General features: G+C 46.3%; 1 protein-coding gene across 7 annotated transcripts in view; it reads left to right on the top strand.

The window, feature by feature from the left end:
* The window catches only part of ARL13B (ARF like GTPase 13B), a 672441-nt gene that overhangs the window by 212600 nt on the left and 443815 nt on the right, over window positions 1-16026 (top strand). For all 7 annotated transcript variants that reach the window (XM_085622339.1, XM_085622338.1, XM_085622344.1 and 4 more), the window contains one exon: window positions 6439-6578. In XM_085622339.1, the coding sequence (XP_085478465.1) occupies window positions 6520-6578 (59 nt within the window). In that variant the 5' untranslated portion in view covers window positions 6439-6519. The remainder of the gene's footprint in view (window positions 1-6438; window positions 6579-16026) is intronic.

Here is a 16026-nt window from a genome sequence, read left to right as displayed (position 1 = left end):
ACATGAAGCCAAAGCTGCATTTTTCTCTGCCAGAATACTCAATGCCCAAAACAAATCTAAAGAAATTTTTAATATAATCAACGACCTTTGCAACACAGACAGAACCCACCCCAATCAGCCGCCTACTCAGGAGTTCTGTAACTCCCTCAATACCTATTTTTTGGACAAAATATCTACTATCAAAGCTAGCATTCCCGCCATCTGCTGCACAGATAACACAGACTTCGTCACAACCAACTCCTTCATCGTGGATCATTTCCCTGCCTTATGTCCCCAAACCTTATTAGATCTGTTGGCTCGTGTCAAATCCGGTTCCCCCAATGACTGCTGTTCCCCACATATTCTAAAGGAGGCCCTGTCTAACCTCCCTCACGGCGTTCTCCCCTTCCTAAATGAGTCTCTCCTCCAAGTTAAGATCCCCACGGCTTTTAAGAACGCGATAGTGGTCCCATTACTAAAAAAACCTGGGGCCGACCCTCTGAATCATTCCAACTATCGCCCCATCTCTTTGCTTCCGTTCCTTGCAAAGATTCTTGAGGCCCACGTCGCCAGGTCCCTCTCGAACTTCATTGAACAGTCTGACCATCTGGAACCTAACCAAGCCGGGTTTTGCCCCGCACACTCTACTGAAACGGTCATCCTCACCGTGTTAGACACCTTGCGAGCCAACGCTGACAAAGGTATCCATCAGGCACTTATTCTTCTGGATCTGTCGGCTGTGTTCGACACGGTGGATCACAACATCTTACTTTCCCGTGTCGAACAAGCAGGCATACAAGGCCCAGCATATAACTGGATCCAATCATTTCTCAAGACAGAACACAGGCCGTTCGTGTTGTCACCTCCTGTGGGGTTCCCCAGGGCTCGTCCCTCTCCCCTCTCTTATTCAATCTTTATCTTAAACCCCTCATCAACTCCTTAAAACATAGGAAGGTCACGACCTTCAATTATGCCTATGATCTCAAACTGGTCTTTACACTGGATGGCTCAAACTCCGCTTCCGAATTCCAAGCTACTATGCTCCACATCCAGCGCTGGATGAATATCAACCACCTTAAACTCAACCCCGGCAAGACCGAATTAGTCCTACTGGGAAAAAGCGCAATCATGTGGGGGCCCAATTTCTGGCCATCCGATCTCGGACCACCCCCCACTCCCTCTCCCTCAGTAAAAAGCCTCGGAGTCACTCTAAATGCCGACCTCTCGCTTAGAGGACAGGTGGGGACCGTAGTCTCGTCATGTATCTTCCAACTGAGGAAAATTAGGAAAATTGCTCACTTACTCGCCCCCCGGCCCTCATCCAGGCAGTAATAGCCCTCGTACTGTCTCGCCTCGATTTCTCCAACGCCATTTACCTCGGCCTGCCTATGTTTTTGCTCAGACGCCTTCAAATAGTGCAGAACCAGGCTGCTAGATTAATATTTCAGCAACCTAAATGGCATTCCACCAGCCCCCTTTTGGCTAAACTACACTGGCTCCCAATTGCACAACGCGCAGCTTTTAAGACCGGCTGGTTAATCTTAAAGGCTCTGCACTGTAGAAGTCCCAAATTTATCAGCGGCCTGATCGTGAAACATATCCCACGTCGCAACTTAGGGTCTGGCCACCTCCGGTTGCTTGCTACCCCTACCATCAAACTCAAACGCCAGGGGTAGCGCAGGTTTTCGTACCTTGCGCCTGGATTCTGGAACTCGCTGCCCCTAGACATCAGAGCGCAGGAAAACTTAATGGGATTTAGAAAGGCCCTTAAAACATGGCTGTTTGCGCTTTCACTCGACTAGCTGACCCGCCGCGTCATTTTGCAACAATTAGCGCCATGAAACCTTCTGGTGACCGTGCGCTTTATAAATCTCTATTAACATAACATAACATAACAGTGTCCCAAAACATGTATCTGCGATTTCCCCAATTGCCTTGGTCTCTCTCTCCAGTTGCCAAACCTTTCTTAACTTTGCCTCGAGTCTATCAAAGATATTGGTGGAATTTAGTAGGATAATTATGGTGCCCTCGGTTTGTGCTGTCGAGGTTAAATAATCACACTATTGTGAGGAACAGTAAGACAAAAGGCTTGGCTGCTTTACTGCCCACAGTTGTTTAAAGATGTGTCGCTTAAACTGCTGCCTTTACTATACCATAAGCAGTTGCAAAACAAGTCACGTGTTTTTTTTCCGCAGACCTAATGAACTTCAAATTTGGTGGATTATATCTGGAGGCTGTCCATTATGGCTCAATATGTATCTCTCACAATGATTGATCCAAGCTAGGATTAGAAACACAGGGTTAGAAGGACGTGCCCCAGCTTTTCTCGGCCAGTACTCGCGCTTCTAGCCTGCATCCTGAATGCTGATGAATACAGATTGAGCACACATTACACACCCGTACATCTTTTCTGGTTCTGCAATGTGAAATCTAATTATTGAGCCATAATAGCACGGCTTTAAGTGGGCTCTGCACCGGCAGTTCTAAAAAGCAGGTGCTGAGATGGGTCCGTATCGGGCTGTCCATTTTTGCTCCCCTCGCCCCCCACCCCCCTCACGGTGGGATTTTATTTTTTTTTTTAACTCTGCAGCATTTCACTGCTCGAAGCCTTTGATGCAACTTCATAGAAACTTGTTTTAGTTCTTTCACAGTCTCATTTCAGAACTGAAGCTGTTTCAATAGTATATATCAAATAAATAATCAATAGTATATATAACAAAGCCATAGTTATTGCTTATTTATATTATGCAACTAGCAACGATTGACCATGCCAGTAGTTCTGGCTTGTTGTAGGTAGAATGTTACTTGTTACGTCATCTATCTGGATGCAATGACCGAAATAGCAAAATACCAGTCGGGTTGCACATTATGCTAAGCACAGATTTTTAGTTTGTTTGTAAGCCACGCCCTTAACCCCTTCGCTGCTGCGGACATTCCGCTGCAGCGCTGGGGGGGGCAGGGGGGCAGCGCGGTGGGCCTGTGCTCATGACGGAGCCGCTCCGTCATGAGCCACAGTTGAGCTGTGCTCATGACGGAACGGTTCCGTCATGACTCCGCCCATTTGCGTTGTCGCCCCGCACAGGCGGGGAAACAGCGCCGCGCAGGCGGAGCGGCCGCCAACAGGATTGTCATGACGGAACCGTTCCGTCATGAGCACACGCCAACCGTGGCTCATGACGGAACGGTTCCGTCATGAGCGGGGAAGGGGTTAATGACCTCGGTCACGCCCCTTTGAGAGAGACCCCCGCCCCCCTGTTTCTTCATCCCACTTAAAGCCTAGTATAATGGAAATCCCGGAAATTTCCTCAAAGTTTAACTGACTTTGTTAGTTAGGCCAGTGGAAAAAACACATATGACTTATTTTGCCACCGCTGACAGTAAATGCTGCGGTTTAAAAGGCTAAAATCCCACCCGTAGCACACGTCTTTCTGCAGTTGAAGCCTTTGGTCCGTTGTTCCCCAGAGGAGTATGATGTGTTCACGAAAGAATAAAACTGTCCCCAAGCACCCAGTAAGGGAAAACGTTTTCAGGTATTTGAAACAAATACTATTACTATTTGCTTATTTGATTATAAAACAGCATGGTGTCCCAACTGGAGCGCTGAAAAAACGTTTCCGTAAATTACTCCAGGTTAATGTTTACAATTGATGGTGGAAATATTAAAAATTGGGAGAGTACATGTATCCGAATGTACTGGAGTCACTTTGAAGGATAGTAACTGACTTTTGAAAACTGCCATATGAGAGCGACTGGCTGCTTTTTCAGAAAAAGCAAGCCATAAGGTGCGCCTAGAGAAAAGTCAGATAATAGAATAATTAGAGAGGGGTGTGTTTTTTTTCTGCACGCATATCATAAACGGAAATGGCATCATTCGTGTAGAGTGGCACGATACCGTAGGGCAGTGGTCTTCAAACTTTTTAATGCCAAGACCCCTCATCAAAATGTTTTAGGCGTAAGGACCCCCTCCCGACAAAAATTTCTAGAACCTGGTACTTCTTATCATTGACAACCATAAATGTTCTCTAGAGAAACGGTTAATCTGTCGTTGCTACTCATAAGTACCAGTTTAACACCCAAATATTGCAATAAGAAACCAAAAGATGACCAGTACAGCTTCACAAAAGGCCTTCTACAGGCTTTTTAGTAACATGTGAATGAATCTTTTGAGTAAATCATTTTGTTTTGCTAAAATCAGCAGATTATGCGGCAGATGATGGATTATGTGGCAAATGTATAATTATGCCAAAATCGCTGCGGCTGCACAATCCCATCACTCCAGTGGCCCTTGGTATAACAATTGTAATGCATGGGCTGAAACGTTATTGCATGGCATTAGATGAGAACCATACTATATTTCATGGGATGCTGACTGTTGGCATTTACAACTGCATGCCACGGACGTAGCTGAACATCATTCATCATAATTAAAGCATACGTACGTTTTTTAGGTCTTTCACCGTCAGGTAGCTGAATATAAAATAACGGGCAGCTTCAATTAATAATAAATACATTTTAAAAAGTTGTCACTCAGTGGGAAATGTACTATAATAAATTACAAAACCTCTATTAGTTGATGCACTGCAGAAGTCTGTGTGAAACCAGAGAGCCACAGAATTAAATCGTGGTTGGTGCAGTGGGGAATAGTGTGACCTGTGTATTTTTAGTGCAATGAGGTCACAGCCCAGGACAGAAAGCACTGTCAATATGTAAGTCTTTAGTTTATTATTCCATTACGCACAATACAAGATAGACCGCTACAAAATGCGCAAAATGTTTTACTATAAAATGATGCTTCCAAAATATATGGGCTGCTTCCAAAATATAGGGACTTATTTATAAGCACCTTGCCCTGCCGGGGCGTCTTTTTTTAATGATGCTCTGGTTGCGCAGAGTGCAGACCCAAATCTATGAGGCCACGCAAAGTCACTTTGCGTGGCATTTCATGGCCTCGTAGACATGGGGTACGGCAACGCAGCACAAGTCGATGCGTTGCCTTACACTGCATCGGGGGGGGGGGTGTTCCATGGGCATTGCGGGGGTTTTACTTTGGATTTTGACACATTCCCAGATTTACAAGGATCTGTAAACCTAAGAATACTGTTAGCTGCCCCAGGGGATGCGTAACAGGGAGAAATATCTTTATTTCACCTCAACGGTTTCCTCTTTCTTTGTGTAGCACTCATAGAAATAGGAAAAAACATCCTTGGGTTGTTTTTGCGCAGGAAGGCGTGCCTTCTTGCACAAAAACAATCCTGCCAACAATGCAGACGCCCTTGTACCATGGTTCAAAGGTGCCTGCATTGGCGCTAGGCACCAAATTGTGCGCCGGCAGAAAGGACAGGGGTGCACTGTATCTTATAAATACAGTCCATTCCTGCTCTTTTGAATTGGCGTAGGGTAGCGCAGCATTAATACCTGCAGAGCTGAACCACACCATTTCTTTGTAAATAACGCCCATCGATTTTAGTAATATCCAAACCCTAAGTAATGCAATTTTTTTTTTTACATAACTGTCCCTCCAACAGATTCTCAGGGATAGTAAGCACTATGTAAATACAAAGACAATTAAACACAAGTACTTCACAGCTCTACCACTCAAAAAGCTTCAAGTGATTTGATCAATTAACTGCAACAGGGTTCTCTGGCCCTGATAAATCAAGCCAGGCAGACAGCTAAAAACACCTTTCTGCCAGTGTGCTGCTGGCCTGAAAGAAATGCAAATGTGCACAACGAGTTAATCTGCAAATTCTTTACATTTACAGATTAACTCATTGTGCACATTTGCATTTCTTTCAGGCCAGCAACACACTAGTAGAAATGCATGTTTAGCGGTCTGCCTGGTCTCGATTTCCCAGCACAGGAAAGCATTTTAGCTAACTGTCTGGGCCGTTTTATTTTAGCAAATGAAGTGCGCGACCCCATTTCCATGCCTCCCCGGCCCCCTGGGGGTCGCGCCCCACAGATTGAATACCTCTGCCGTAGGGTATTGCGTCGCCTAAGATATCTACGTTGTGTGGGTCTCCGAGCAGACGAGGCCATTACAGGTTTGGTCACGATCGGTTGACAATGGAAAGCTGCGAAATATGGAATCCACTTTATCGTGTTATTTTAACAAGGGGGTGTGTGCGGCTTTAAGACTATGACACTCCCAGCGACTAGGGGCAATGTGAGTGGAAGTACAGTTGGGATTATTCCGGTGTTACTAGTCCTGCATTCAGTTACAGATGAGGGACTGCAAATATCCGAATGCGGTTAGAAAAGCACAACGCGGAGACCTGTTCACTCCTGACAAATGAAGAGCCCCGCGTTTCTCCCTCACCTTTCAAGTTTACCATGAGATGCGGATGCATCGCCTTGTCCTGTGTTTACATTCTTGATGCGGTCTCGAGAGCCGTGCCCGAGGTGACTGTGTTTTGGTTACAGCCTGTGTGCTGACTTTGTTTCCTTTCCCATTGCCAGTGACAACAAGAAGCCTGCTTTTCTCCCGGGGATCGGCAGCCGCAGTTTTACCGGGCCCGCGACGTGCCGGGCGGAGGAGGGATGTTCAGCCTGATGGCGAACTGCTGCACCTGGGTGAAGCGATGGAGAGACCCTGTCAGGTATGGCCGGCCGGGGAACACCCGAAGTATTGAGGCGGGGACAAAGGCCTGTTACTCGCCTTGTCGGTTCTTTAAATGATTCTTTATGTAACTGCTAACTGGCTGGTTTCGTTAAACCAACAAATGAAGTAAAAAGATGCATAGCACCAGTGGTCGAAGTGGGGAGGGGGGGGGGGGGGGGGGAGTAGGGGAACTGTGGGCTGAGCATCAGGGCGGGAATAACCCGACGATTGGGTCAGTGGTGTGGCTGGAAAGAGCAAAGCATACCAATTATTTTGCATGTTCCGCATTTTACTGACCAGTTACAGCTTATAACGTTATTTAATGCAACCAATGGATACACAGGCTTATCTGAGGTTTAATATATGAGTTATTGACATTAAAATATATTGACAATGTGGGATACGTTTTCAATCAGTGTGTCCCACATACGCTTATAAGTGAATCATAAGCCATTAGGATTCAAAATGTAACACAGTGGTTGGTTTTACTAATAAGAACGTGTTTCTACCAAAACAAACCCATTTTAGCAGTATTAGGATTACGAAAGGGGGGTGGGGACATAACTTCCGAACCTGCACCATTCAGTTTGCATGCAGCACTTTGATGGCAGGTCATAGCTCAAGGTGCTAGATTCATTACGATTGTTTGTTATGCACTGCAAGTAACTAAATGATCTCTGTGACAAAAGCAGTAACCCACTGAGCTATGGACATTAAATACAGTTCTGTGATCTGTATGGTAGAATTTCTTTGCAGAAGGCATATTAACCCTCTTCGCTACGATAGAGGAGTCAAAACTGCCAATAGGCAAAACTCCGATCTCTCTCCAACAGGAAATTAAACCACCAGAGAGCTCAATCTTGACTATGTTATTGTTGCAGGAGAACTGCTGGGTTTACAAGGAACTGCGTTTTTGAGAGAGAGAAGTGAATCTTTTTTTGCTGGACAGTCCTGCTGGATTTGTTAGGGGGGGGGGGGATGGTTTTGCAGCCCCCAGTAACAAAACCAGCCTCCCAATGCCCACTATGCCAGCCTGGCCTTGGTGCCTGGGTCTGTTTGTTTTCACAGTCCGACCCTTGATGGGGTCCACAAGAGGCTCGGGTCTATCAGAACTGGAAACCTCCGGCTGCTTTTATGTTACATCCTTAAAAAAAGGTAAGCATATGTTTTAAAAAGACCACATCCCTGAACACAGAGCAGGAATATACATTTGATAAAATAAGGAAAACAGCCGATAAGACATTAAATGTTTTCCACAGTTATTTTTTAAAAAAGCGCCCAGGTTTGAGCACAGTCTGCCATGAATTCCAACGCTGGAGTCCTCTTCCTTTCCTGGTGGCGTCATTGGTCTGGGAGAGCCCGAAAATAAAGGGCAGATGAGATCAAGGGCGGGGACACCAATGCATCTTGAAGTCACCATTATATTGGTCACAGTGGGGGCAGGCAGGTAGCATCCTCACTAAAAGAGGTGTAAATCATAGCAGCAGCAGGGCCATCTTAGGTAGCCGTTTTTGCGTGCTAACCTAAGATTGACGGGCCCTTCCGTGTTGCTTTGCAGGCCCCTGCCCCAGATACAGAGGGGATGGGGGAGGAGATCGTGGGCACTGCAAAGACCTTCCTCAATATGCACCACACAGGGCTGGATGATCACATTATAATTTTTAAGTTCGGACCATTCCTGCCATCCTGGGTCGCACTTTTAAAATGAAGAAGTAGGGGAGCCAACTGTATTAAATTTAAAAAGTAGGTGCACGCTGTGCCCTTCCGATGCCACCCACTTCGAGCACTATATAGTATGCTACCATGTGGGAGTACAAAGGTCATTACAGCGCAATGTATTTCTGAAGTAAGGTTCCTGTCCCATCTTTGTCTAAATATAACCCACCACAACATATTTTGCTCTTAGTATTTTTTTCTTTCTGCTTTTTTGTTGTTATTGCCCATCTCTCACTTTCTTGTTTCTTGTGATACGAAGTTGTTTTCTTTTTTTTCTAGATTTCCTTATCTTTTTGTGCTTTTTAGGTCTCGCTGAACCAGCGCATGCGCTGCTCTGTGAGAAATTTAGTGTGTGGGTTTTCAAAGTGCTGCCACAGGCTTTTGGTGGCCTAAAGCTTGCGTGCACGCATGCGTCCACGCGCGCAGCCGCCATCTGTCTTTCGATCGCTTCGCTCGCCGTGCTTGATCGCGATCACTTTCACTTTCAAGCATGCCCGAGCAGCACTTTCTCCACCCCCATACTCCCAAAAACATAACACGCCTCCCAAAAACCGAGTGAAGTCACAACCCTTGCTTGAATTATTAACTCATTGCAATCAGCACTTGAAAAGAAACAATAGTGTTCTTCCGACTGCAGGTGGGACGATTAACTCGGGGGCTACCTTTCCCCCACAGTGACCTGCGTGAATAGGGACGGATTACAGCATTAACTGCCCTTGCTTTGTTCTCACCGCAAAACCTTAAATGGAGCGCAAACAAATGTCAGCGACCTGAAGTAAACATAGGTTTCACGCTGCAAAACAGTTGACAAAAGTCCAGATTAAGAAGGATCAGATTTATTTAATTAAGATGAGATCTTGCCTACTGTACTCTTTATTTTTTCATCTCACCACATGCACAAAAAGATGGCATTTTATTTTTTTCTCTCGTAATGTTCACATGTACCCGAAAATGCTCTTAATATAGCAGAAATCCTTTACAACCCTAGGTAGCACCCTACACGTTTTAGGTTTACATGACATTTTGAACAGTGACCCCTCCCCTTTGTTTACGTCACTCGCAAGGTACTTTCCTCCCTTGGTACCCGCCGAAGTATCTTCTGGGACGGAAGCATTACGTCACCGCGCATGCGTCGACTGCTGAGGGCCAGTGACAGAAGCTGTAGCGCGAGGCTGGTTGCGCTCGGCCCTCCAGCGCGCCGCCGGGAATGATCCGATTGGCTACCTAAAATAAATACTCTGCACGCCCGCCGTGCCCTCCTTCCCCGGCCCACAGCCTCCGGGAGCCATGCATCGGGAATTCCACGACATCGACTCTGACAACCGCTGGAACCCGGTTTATGGGGTAAATGTGTGCACTGGACTTGCTGAACCTCATCTTCCTCTTCTCCCTGCGTCTTACTTATTCCTCATATCCACTTAGTCTTCCTCGTGCTGGAGGGGAGCTGTTGTGCTCCCGCTGCGTGAACTGACGGGTGTAGGATCCCGGAGTCCAAGTGTCTCACTCCCACCTCCTTCTCAGTCGTAGACCCGCATCATTGTCTGCGCATGCGCGGTCCCTGTGTAGTTCGATAGTTGTAAAAAGTAAATAAAGTGCTTGTGGTGCTCGTGCCTCGACGATTGGGGCCGCAACTGGACCCATCGTCGAGACAGTAGAGTCCACAGATAGCTTTCGGAACAACTATTACCACAGTTCCTCCCATAGGTAGCACCTACAGCAACTCAAACTTGCTTATTAGGCCCTCGACATTCATTTTGCTCTCGTTTTCCTATTAATTTCCATAAACTGTCAAACTTTTCCTTTTGACCGTCTAAAATAATTTTGTATTCTGTGCTGCAAAGAAAAAAAACAATACGCTTGCATTTTAACGAGATTATTAAAGCTTTAAAAAGTTTGCCTCTTGGCAACTGTACAAGTTCACCCTGCTTCTTAACCCAGTAGCTGCCCATTGCACTCACTGCCTCCCATGATGCCCTCTCCCACGCCCTCTCCGTCTCCCTTGTGTACTCACTATCCGATTTATACTCTTCCTGCCGCTTACTCCCCCTCCAGCTCGGTGGTTATTGCGCAAGTACCTTTTTACTGGCCTAACAACTGCTGTCAAAAGATCCCCTGGTACTACTCGCCGGACACGGTTCCCTGTTCTATGGTTTAATCAACTGCGGTGCCCCTTCACCTCCTTGCCCGCTGATTGCAACTAGTTGTTCAGTTATAATCACTCCATATCCCTGATTGGTCATTTGAACCATGCATTCCCACCGTACTACCACATTCGTATAGTTTCGCGCTCAACAGTGAGTTTTCCCACCGCTACGCATCTACTACAAACCCGTAATCTTCGCGTTTCTGCATATATGCCAACGCTCCCGACTAAAAAGGTTTACCCAACTGTTTATCCAAACCTTTCACTACGGCTTGTTTTTTGTTGTTGTACTTTTCGATGTCTGATGTTTGATTAGTATGTTCACGGCACACTCAAGCTACTTAAAAGTTCTGTGATTGAAAACCCGTCTTACATAGCATGTTTCTCATTTGCATTTTGGCTCATGTTGTATAACTAATCTCCATTACATCTCATGATAGTCTAGTTTTTTTCCATTATATTTATTATTTACCTTTGACAGCTGTGACTGGTCTGGAAACGGAGAGTCATTCAGTCCCACTATGTTCGTCAGGATGCAACATTTTACTTTTTTTAATCCGATCGACTCATGAACCGCCCCACCCCCACCATGAGGATGATGGAGGGGGGTTGTGAATATCGATGACAGCACCACAGGCTACTTGGGATAATTTCCGTTTTAAGGCAAAATAGGTTCAAAAGAATTGAGGTAATGTTTATTTATGGCTGGGGTCCCATTCTACTTTCGTTTAAACAGAGAGGAGGCTGGCAGTCACTGACTAACACAAAGTGTATGGGTTGTAAATGATGCGACTCCCACATTAAGGAAAGACAAGTTCGGTGTTTTAAAATAAATGGCTTACAGTGTGCACAAAAGTATGGATTCCTTCAGAAACGAGCATTGGCATAGCCAATAGGTCTCGCTTTTGGGACCTTATACGTTTTTAGTCATGCAACAGTTGATGTTATTGCACCAAGGATATTGTGCTGCATAACTAAATACTTATATGGTCCCAAAAGCGAGACCTATTGGCTATGCCAATGCTTGTTAAAGCCTTGTAAAGTGTGCACATCCACAGCTTCTGACTGCACTTGTTCTGTACTGCATGCCTTTGAGGGCTGCTCGTCCGTAGACGATCTTCATGAAGGCATCCTTTCCCGGCATTTTCACAGTTCTTTGATTTTTACACAACTACTTTCTGGTGTTTTTTTTGCATCCATTATACCCATTGTATGTTGTTTTCTTTTCTTGTTGTGATCGGCTAAATCATCACAGGGGCACTTCACTAGTGATTTGGACCAATCATTACAATTGGGAAATGTTAACAGTCTAAAAAAAGTGCCAACCCGGAACCTGGTCAACAACAACCTCAAAGGACTAGGTTCTGACAATAAATACGGTTGAATACCTACATGAAAAATCAATAAATGGTTTTCCAGGGTTGTGCATTTACCCTTTTCAGCAAGCCTCCTTTGATTCTGTAAAAATTCCAAGATCATTTTTTTAAGTGTGCGTTTTGGGACCGTTTCTAGGCAAATTGGGTTTTCAAAATATTCTTTATGCCCTATATCCGATGCCATGGTTTTGATGTAATGTAACCACTTAATATTTGCAGCTCCGTCTAAAGCTAAGCAGTCAGAAACTACATCTCTGTTTAAGGATGTTTCTGATGTTACCCAAATTTTATGCCATAAGAGCAATGGGGAAGATTTAATCGTATCATCAATAAAAGGTATCCCAAGTTCACTATGGCTAAAATAAGTAGACATGGAACTAGGTGTAAAATATAAAACCTGTGTAAGTTTAAATATAACATTTCAACGCCATAGCTGGATAAGCCAGTACTGTGTCCCATTCTTTATTAGGAAGGGGGTCGACCCAGTTTCTCTTCCCAGATCTCACGAAGAAATGTTAGTGGCATTTGGCTGAGTTCTCGAAGGGCTTCCGACAGCCAGCTGAAAAGGAGGTGGCCTTTTTCCATAGTATATAGTTATTGTATGGGAGCGTGAGATGGAGTCCCACATCTGTGACGAACCAAGCGATGAGCAGTGTGCAGGATAGAGCTTGCTGTGTTATTAATTGCCACTGTGGAACTTTGCAGTGTTCGATGAGTTTAGTAAAACGTATTAAAATGCAATAACTAAAGAGGTCACACAGGGTTGAAACACCTCCCATCATGCCATTTCTCTGACAACGGCGCCGATAGCGGTCCCCAGGTTCATGGGGAGCCCAAAAGGAGGATGGCTTAAGCGTAAGTTTGGGTCGCGTTAGGAATGCGTACACCTCTGTGATAGCAGCAAAACGCGTCACAAAGAACGCACAGACTAGGATGTCCACCGTACCTCATCTGCGGTGGACATCCTAGTCTGCGCGAGGTGGAATAAACTTAGCAGCTGGCCCTGTCGCCAAGAGGGTAGGACTGACGCCATACCATCCTGATGGCCATCAGCAAACCAGCGGCACACCCACTGCAGCTGAAATGCTAAGTAGTACTGTTCGTGGTCGGGAGCGCCAAGGCCCCCCGCACAATGGGCAGGTGTAACTTAGTCAGTGCTACTCTGTGAAAATCCCTGTCCTTGATAAGGTTGCCGAGCAGCATGTTCAACAAGTGAAAGAAGGCTGCCAGTAGTACAAGGGAGACAGTGGTCTAACAGTATAACAGTCGCTGCAGAATAACCTTTTGGAAAGCACTATTCTGCGGACTAGAGGTTGTGGCAGGTTATACAAAAAGGAAATCTGGCTGCGTGTACCTCCCACTGCCCTATCAAGGTTGTCATCCAGAAGTACCTCCTTGTCATGAAAAACCGGAATCCTCTGGTATCTAAACTTAAGCGGTCTCCTTCCCACATTCATGCTTGGGAGTTTGGCATATGGGTGCAGCGGGAAGAGGCACGATTGTTCCCAGCTGACGCAATGTCTGGAGACCATGGCGAAGCCTGCAAGGGTAGTGGTGATGTTAGAGGTCCGCCCTTGCGTCTTGGGTTTAAAGCAGAATGTCATCTGCGTGGAGAGCAACCGTGTGAGTTCTATCCCCCGAGGTATCCCTCTTCCTCACCCCCTCCTCCCTGGAGGCAAATGGTGGCGGACTCTATGGTAAGGGCAAATAAGAGGAGACAGCCCTGTTTAGTGGCCCTGTGTCGCTGTATAGCGGCTGAGGTAAGCCTCCCAGTCTTAATCCACACCGTCAGTACATCGAACAGTAGCCAAATCATTTTAAGTGTGCCGTTTCCTCCAGTCCGTAGCGCACTAATAAGTGGAAAAGATAGGCCCAGTTCAGATAATCAAAGGCCTTGTCTAGACCCCACTCAAAGCAGGCTGCTCGAGGCCATGGTCATGGGCCATCCTCCAGGATTTAAAAAAAACCTATGGAGGTTCAAGGACGTGCTCCTGCCCGGCACAAACCCATTCTGGTTCAATATGCACAAGTCTTGGAATCAAGGTGGGGGAGGTTATCATTCAGCCAGAATCTTACTAATGATCTTGTAAACTGTGTTAAGCATGGTTAATGGGCGATACGAGGAGATATTGGAAGCATCTCTGCCTGGTTTGGCAATAGATATTAGTGTGGCTTCCCATAGGGACAGCAGGCTATGGCCTTTCGATACAGCTGCATTGTATAACTGTTCCAGGCGGGGAAAGATAAGGTTGGTGAAAAAAGTCTTGCAAAATTCGATCAGGAGGCTATCCAGACCTGCTGTCGTGTTAGTGGCAAAAGAGCCAATTGCTTCCTTAATCTCCAATATGGAAATAGGTAGGGTGAGTTCCTGCTGTTAGTACGGTCTGATATGGAGCAAGGGGAGATCTTGAAAGAAGGCTGCTGTGACCTCATCTGTCGCATTCAGGTCAGGGCTGTAGAGTTGTGCATAGTGTGTTATGAAAGGCGCGTGTATGTCCGCTTGAGTGTGGGCATAAGTCGTGGTTCAGGCAAAGAGATGGCGTTGTAGTTGGGGAGCGGTCTTGCCTTACAACCAGGTGAGGTTGATCAGGCAAGACCTTATCAACTGCCTCAGCATGGGTCTTCGGGGCATACACAGCCTAGTTGAAGCAGCGAAGCCAGGACATCAAGGCAGCATCCTCAATCTGCGCCATCAGGAGCACTTCAACTAGTTTCATTTAAAAGTGCATAGTCTTCTAAATGAAGCATATAGGTTGTGAGTGGGGAGAAATAAAAGGAGTATGCCTCGATGCCTGAGTTGCGCCTGTGCCAGACGTCCTCTACACACTAATCCCGAAGCACGCACCCAAGATGTTCGGCTTTCTTCGTAGTATGTGCCTGAGGCAAAGGAGCGAACGTTCGGTACGACACCTTGTCTAACACAGTTAATCACCTCTTGATTATCCATTGTAGCACAGCCAACGGTTTAGGACCCTAAACAAGAGTAGAATAACGAAGCCTGGTCTGCGTTAGGAAAAGACACACAATTGATGGACGGAATGCAGAACAAATCAAAACATTCTCCCCCAGTCAAGAGATCTGGGTTAAATCCATAATTCTTTTGCTCACCATGCCACCCCAGTTTAGACCTGGCCATATGCAAATCAGTCTTGACCCTGTGCCTCATGGGAACAGTCCAGCCCGAACTGCCAAGCCAGGTCCTCCCTGGACCGGAAACAAGCATCCTAGGACCGGTTTCGGGGTTTCACCCCTCTTCAGCCAGGATAGCTTGATTCCAGTGGCACAGTGAGACCTGGCTTGGCAGAACGGGCTGGACTGTTCCCATGAGGCACAGGGTCAAGACTGATTTGCATATGGCTGGGTTCAAACTGGAACGGCATGGTGAGCATAAAAACGTGGGATTTAGGCCCAGATCTCTGTACTGGGGTGAATTTATGATATTGTTCTGCATTCTGTCCATCAACTGTTGTTTTTGCATTTGTCACCCCGAGTGGGAAGTGTATGGCCAGACGTGGGTCCCGTGCACTCCATGCCACTGGAATCAAGCTATCCTGGCTGAAGAGGGGTGAAACCCCGAAACCGGTCCTAGGAGGCTTGTTTCTAGTCCAGGGAGGACCTGGCTTGGCAGTTTGAGCTGGACTGTTCCCATGAGGCACAGGGTCAAGACTGATTTGCATATGGCTGGGTTCAAACTGGAACGGCATGGTGATCAAAAAAACGATGGATTTAGGCCCAGATCGCTGTACTGGGGTGAATGTATGACATTGTTCTGCATTCTGTCCATCAACTGTTGTTTTTGCATTGATCTGCGTTAGGAGCATATATGCTGCCTATGACTCCATGTTGACTGCCTAGGATACCCTCAACTAGTGCATATCAGCCCCCTGGGTCAAGCACAGTGTCTTGGAGTGGAAAGGGACCCCAGGCTTGATCCATATCCGATAGCCTTGGACAAGTGCTGAATAATTTATAGAACAGAGTTGGCCTCGCCAGTCCCCCAGAAGTCGGCCTATTTTTGAGTTCAGTGATGTGGGAGCAGCCCTCTTACATCTGGCCGCTGATCCCATTTGCAGCTGCATCGCTCAGAGGCTCGGTCCTATCCTTCCAGCTACCCGGTAACCCAGTTCGAGCCCCGGTCTCCCGTGGTTTGTCACCCTAATGCCGTAACCTTAATTGCTTAACTTGTGTTTTTTAAAAAATTTATTTATTGT

Source organism: Triturus cristatus, chromosome 8 (assembly GCF_964204655.1).
Source record: "Triturus cristatus chromosome 8, aTriCri1.1, whole genome shotgun sequence".
In the NCBI taxonomy this organism is placed as follows: domain Eukaryota; kingdom Metazoa; phylum Chordata; class Amphibia; order Caudata; family Salamandridae; genus Triturus; species Triturus cristatus.
This window is presented reverse-complemented; position numbering and strand designations above follow the sequence as displayed.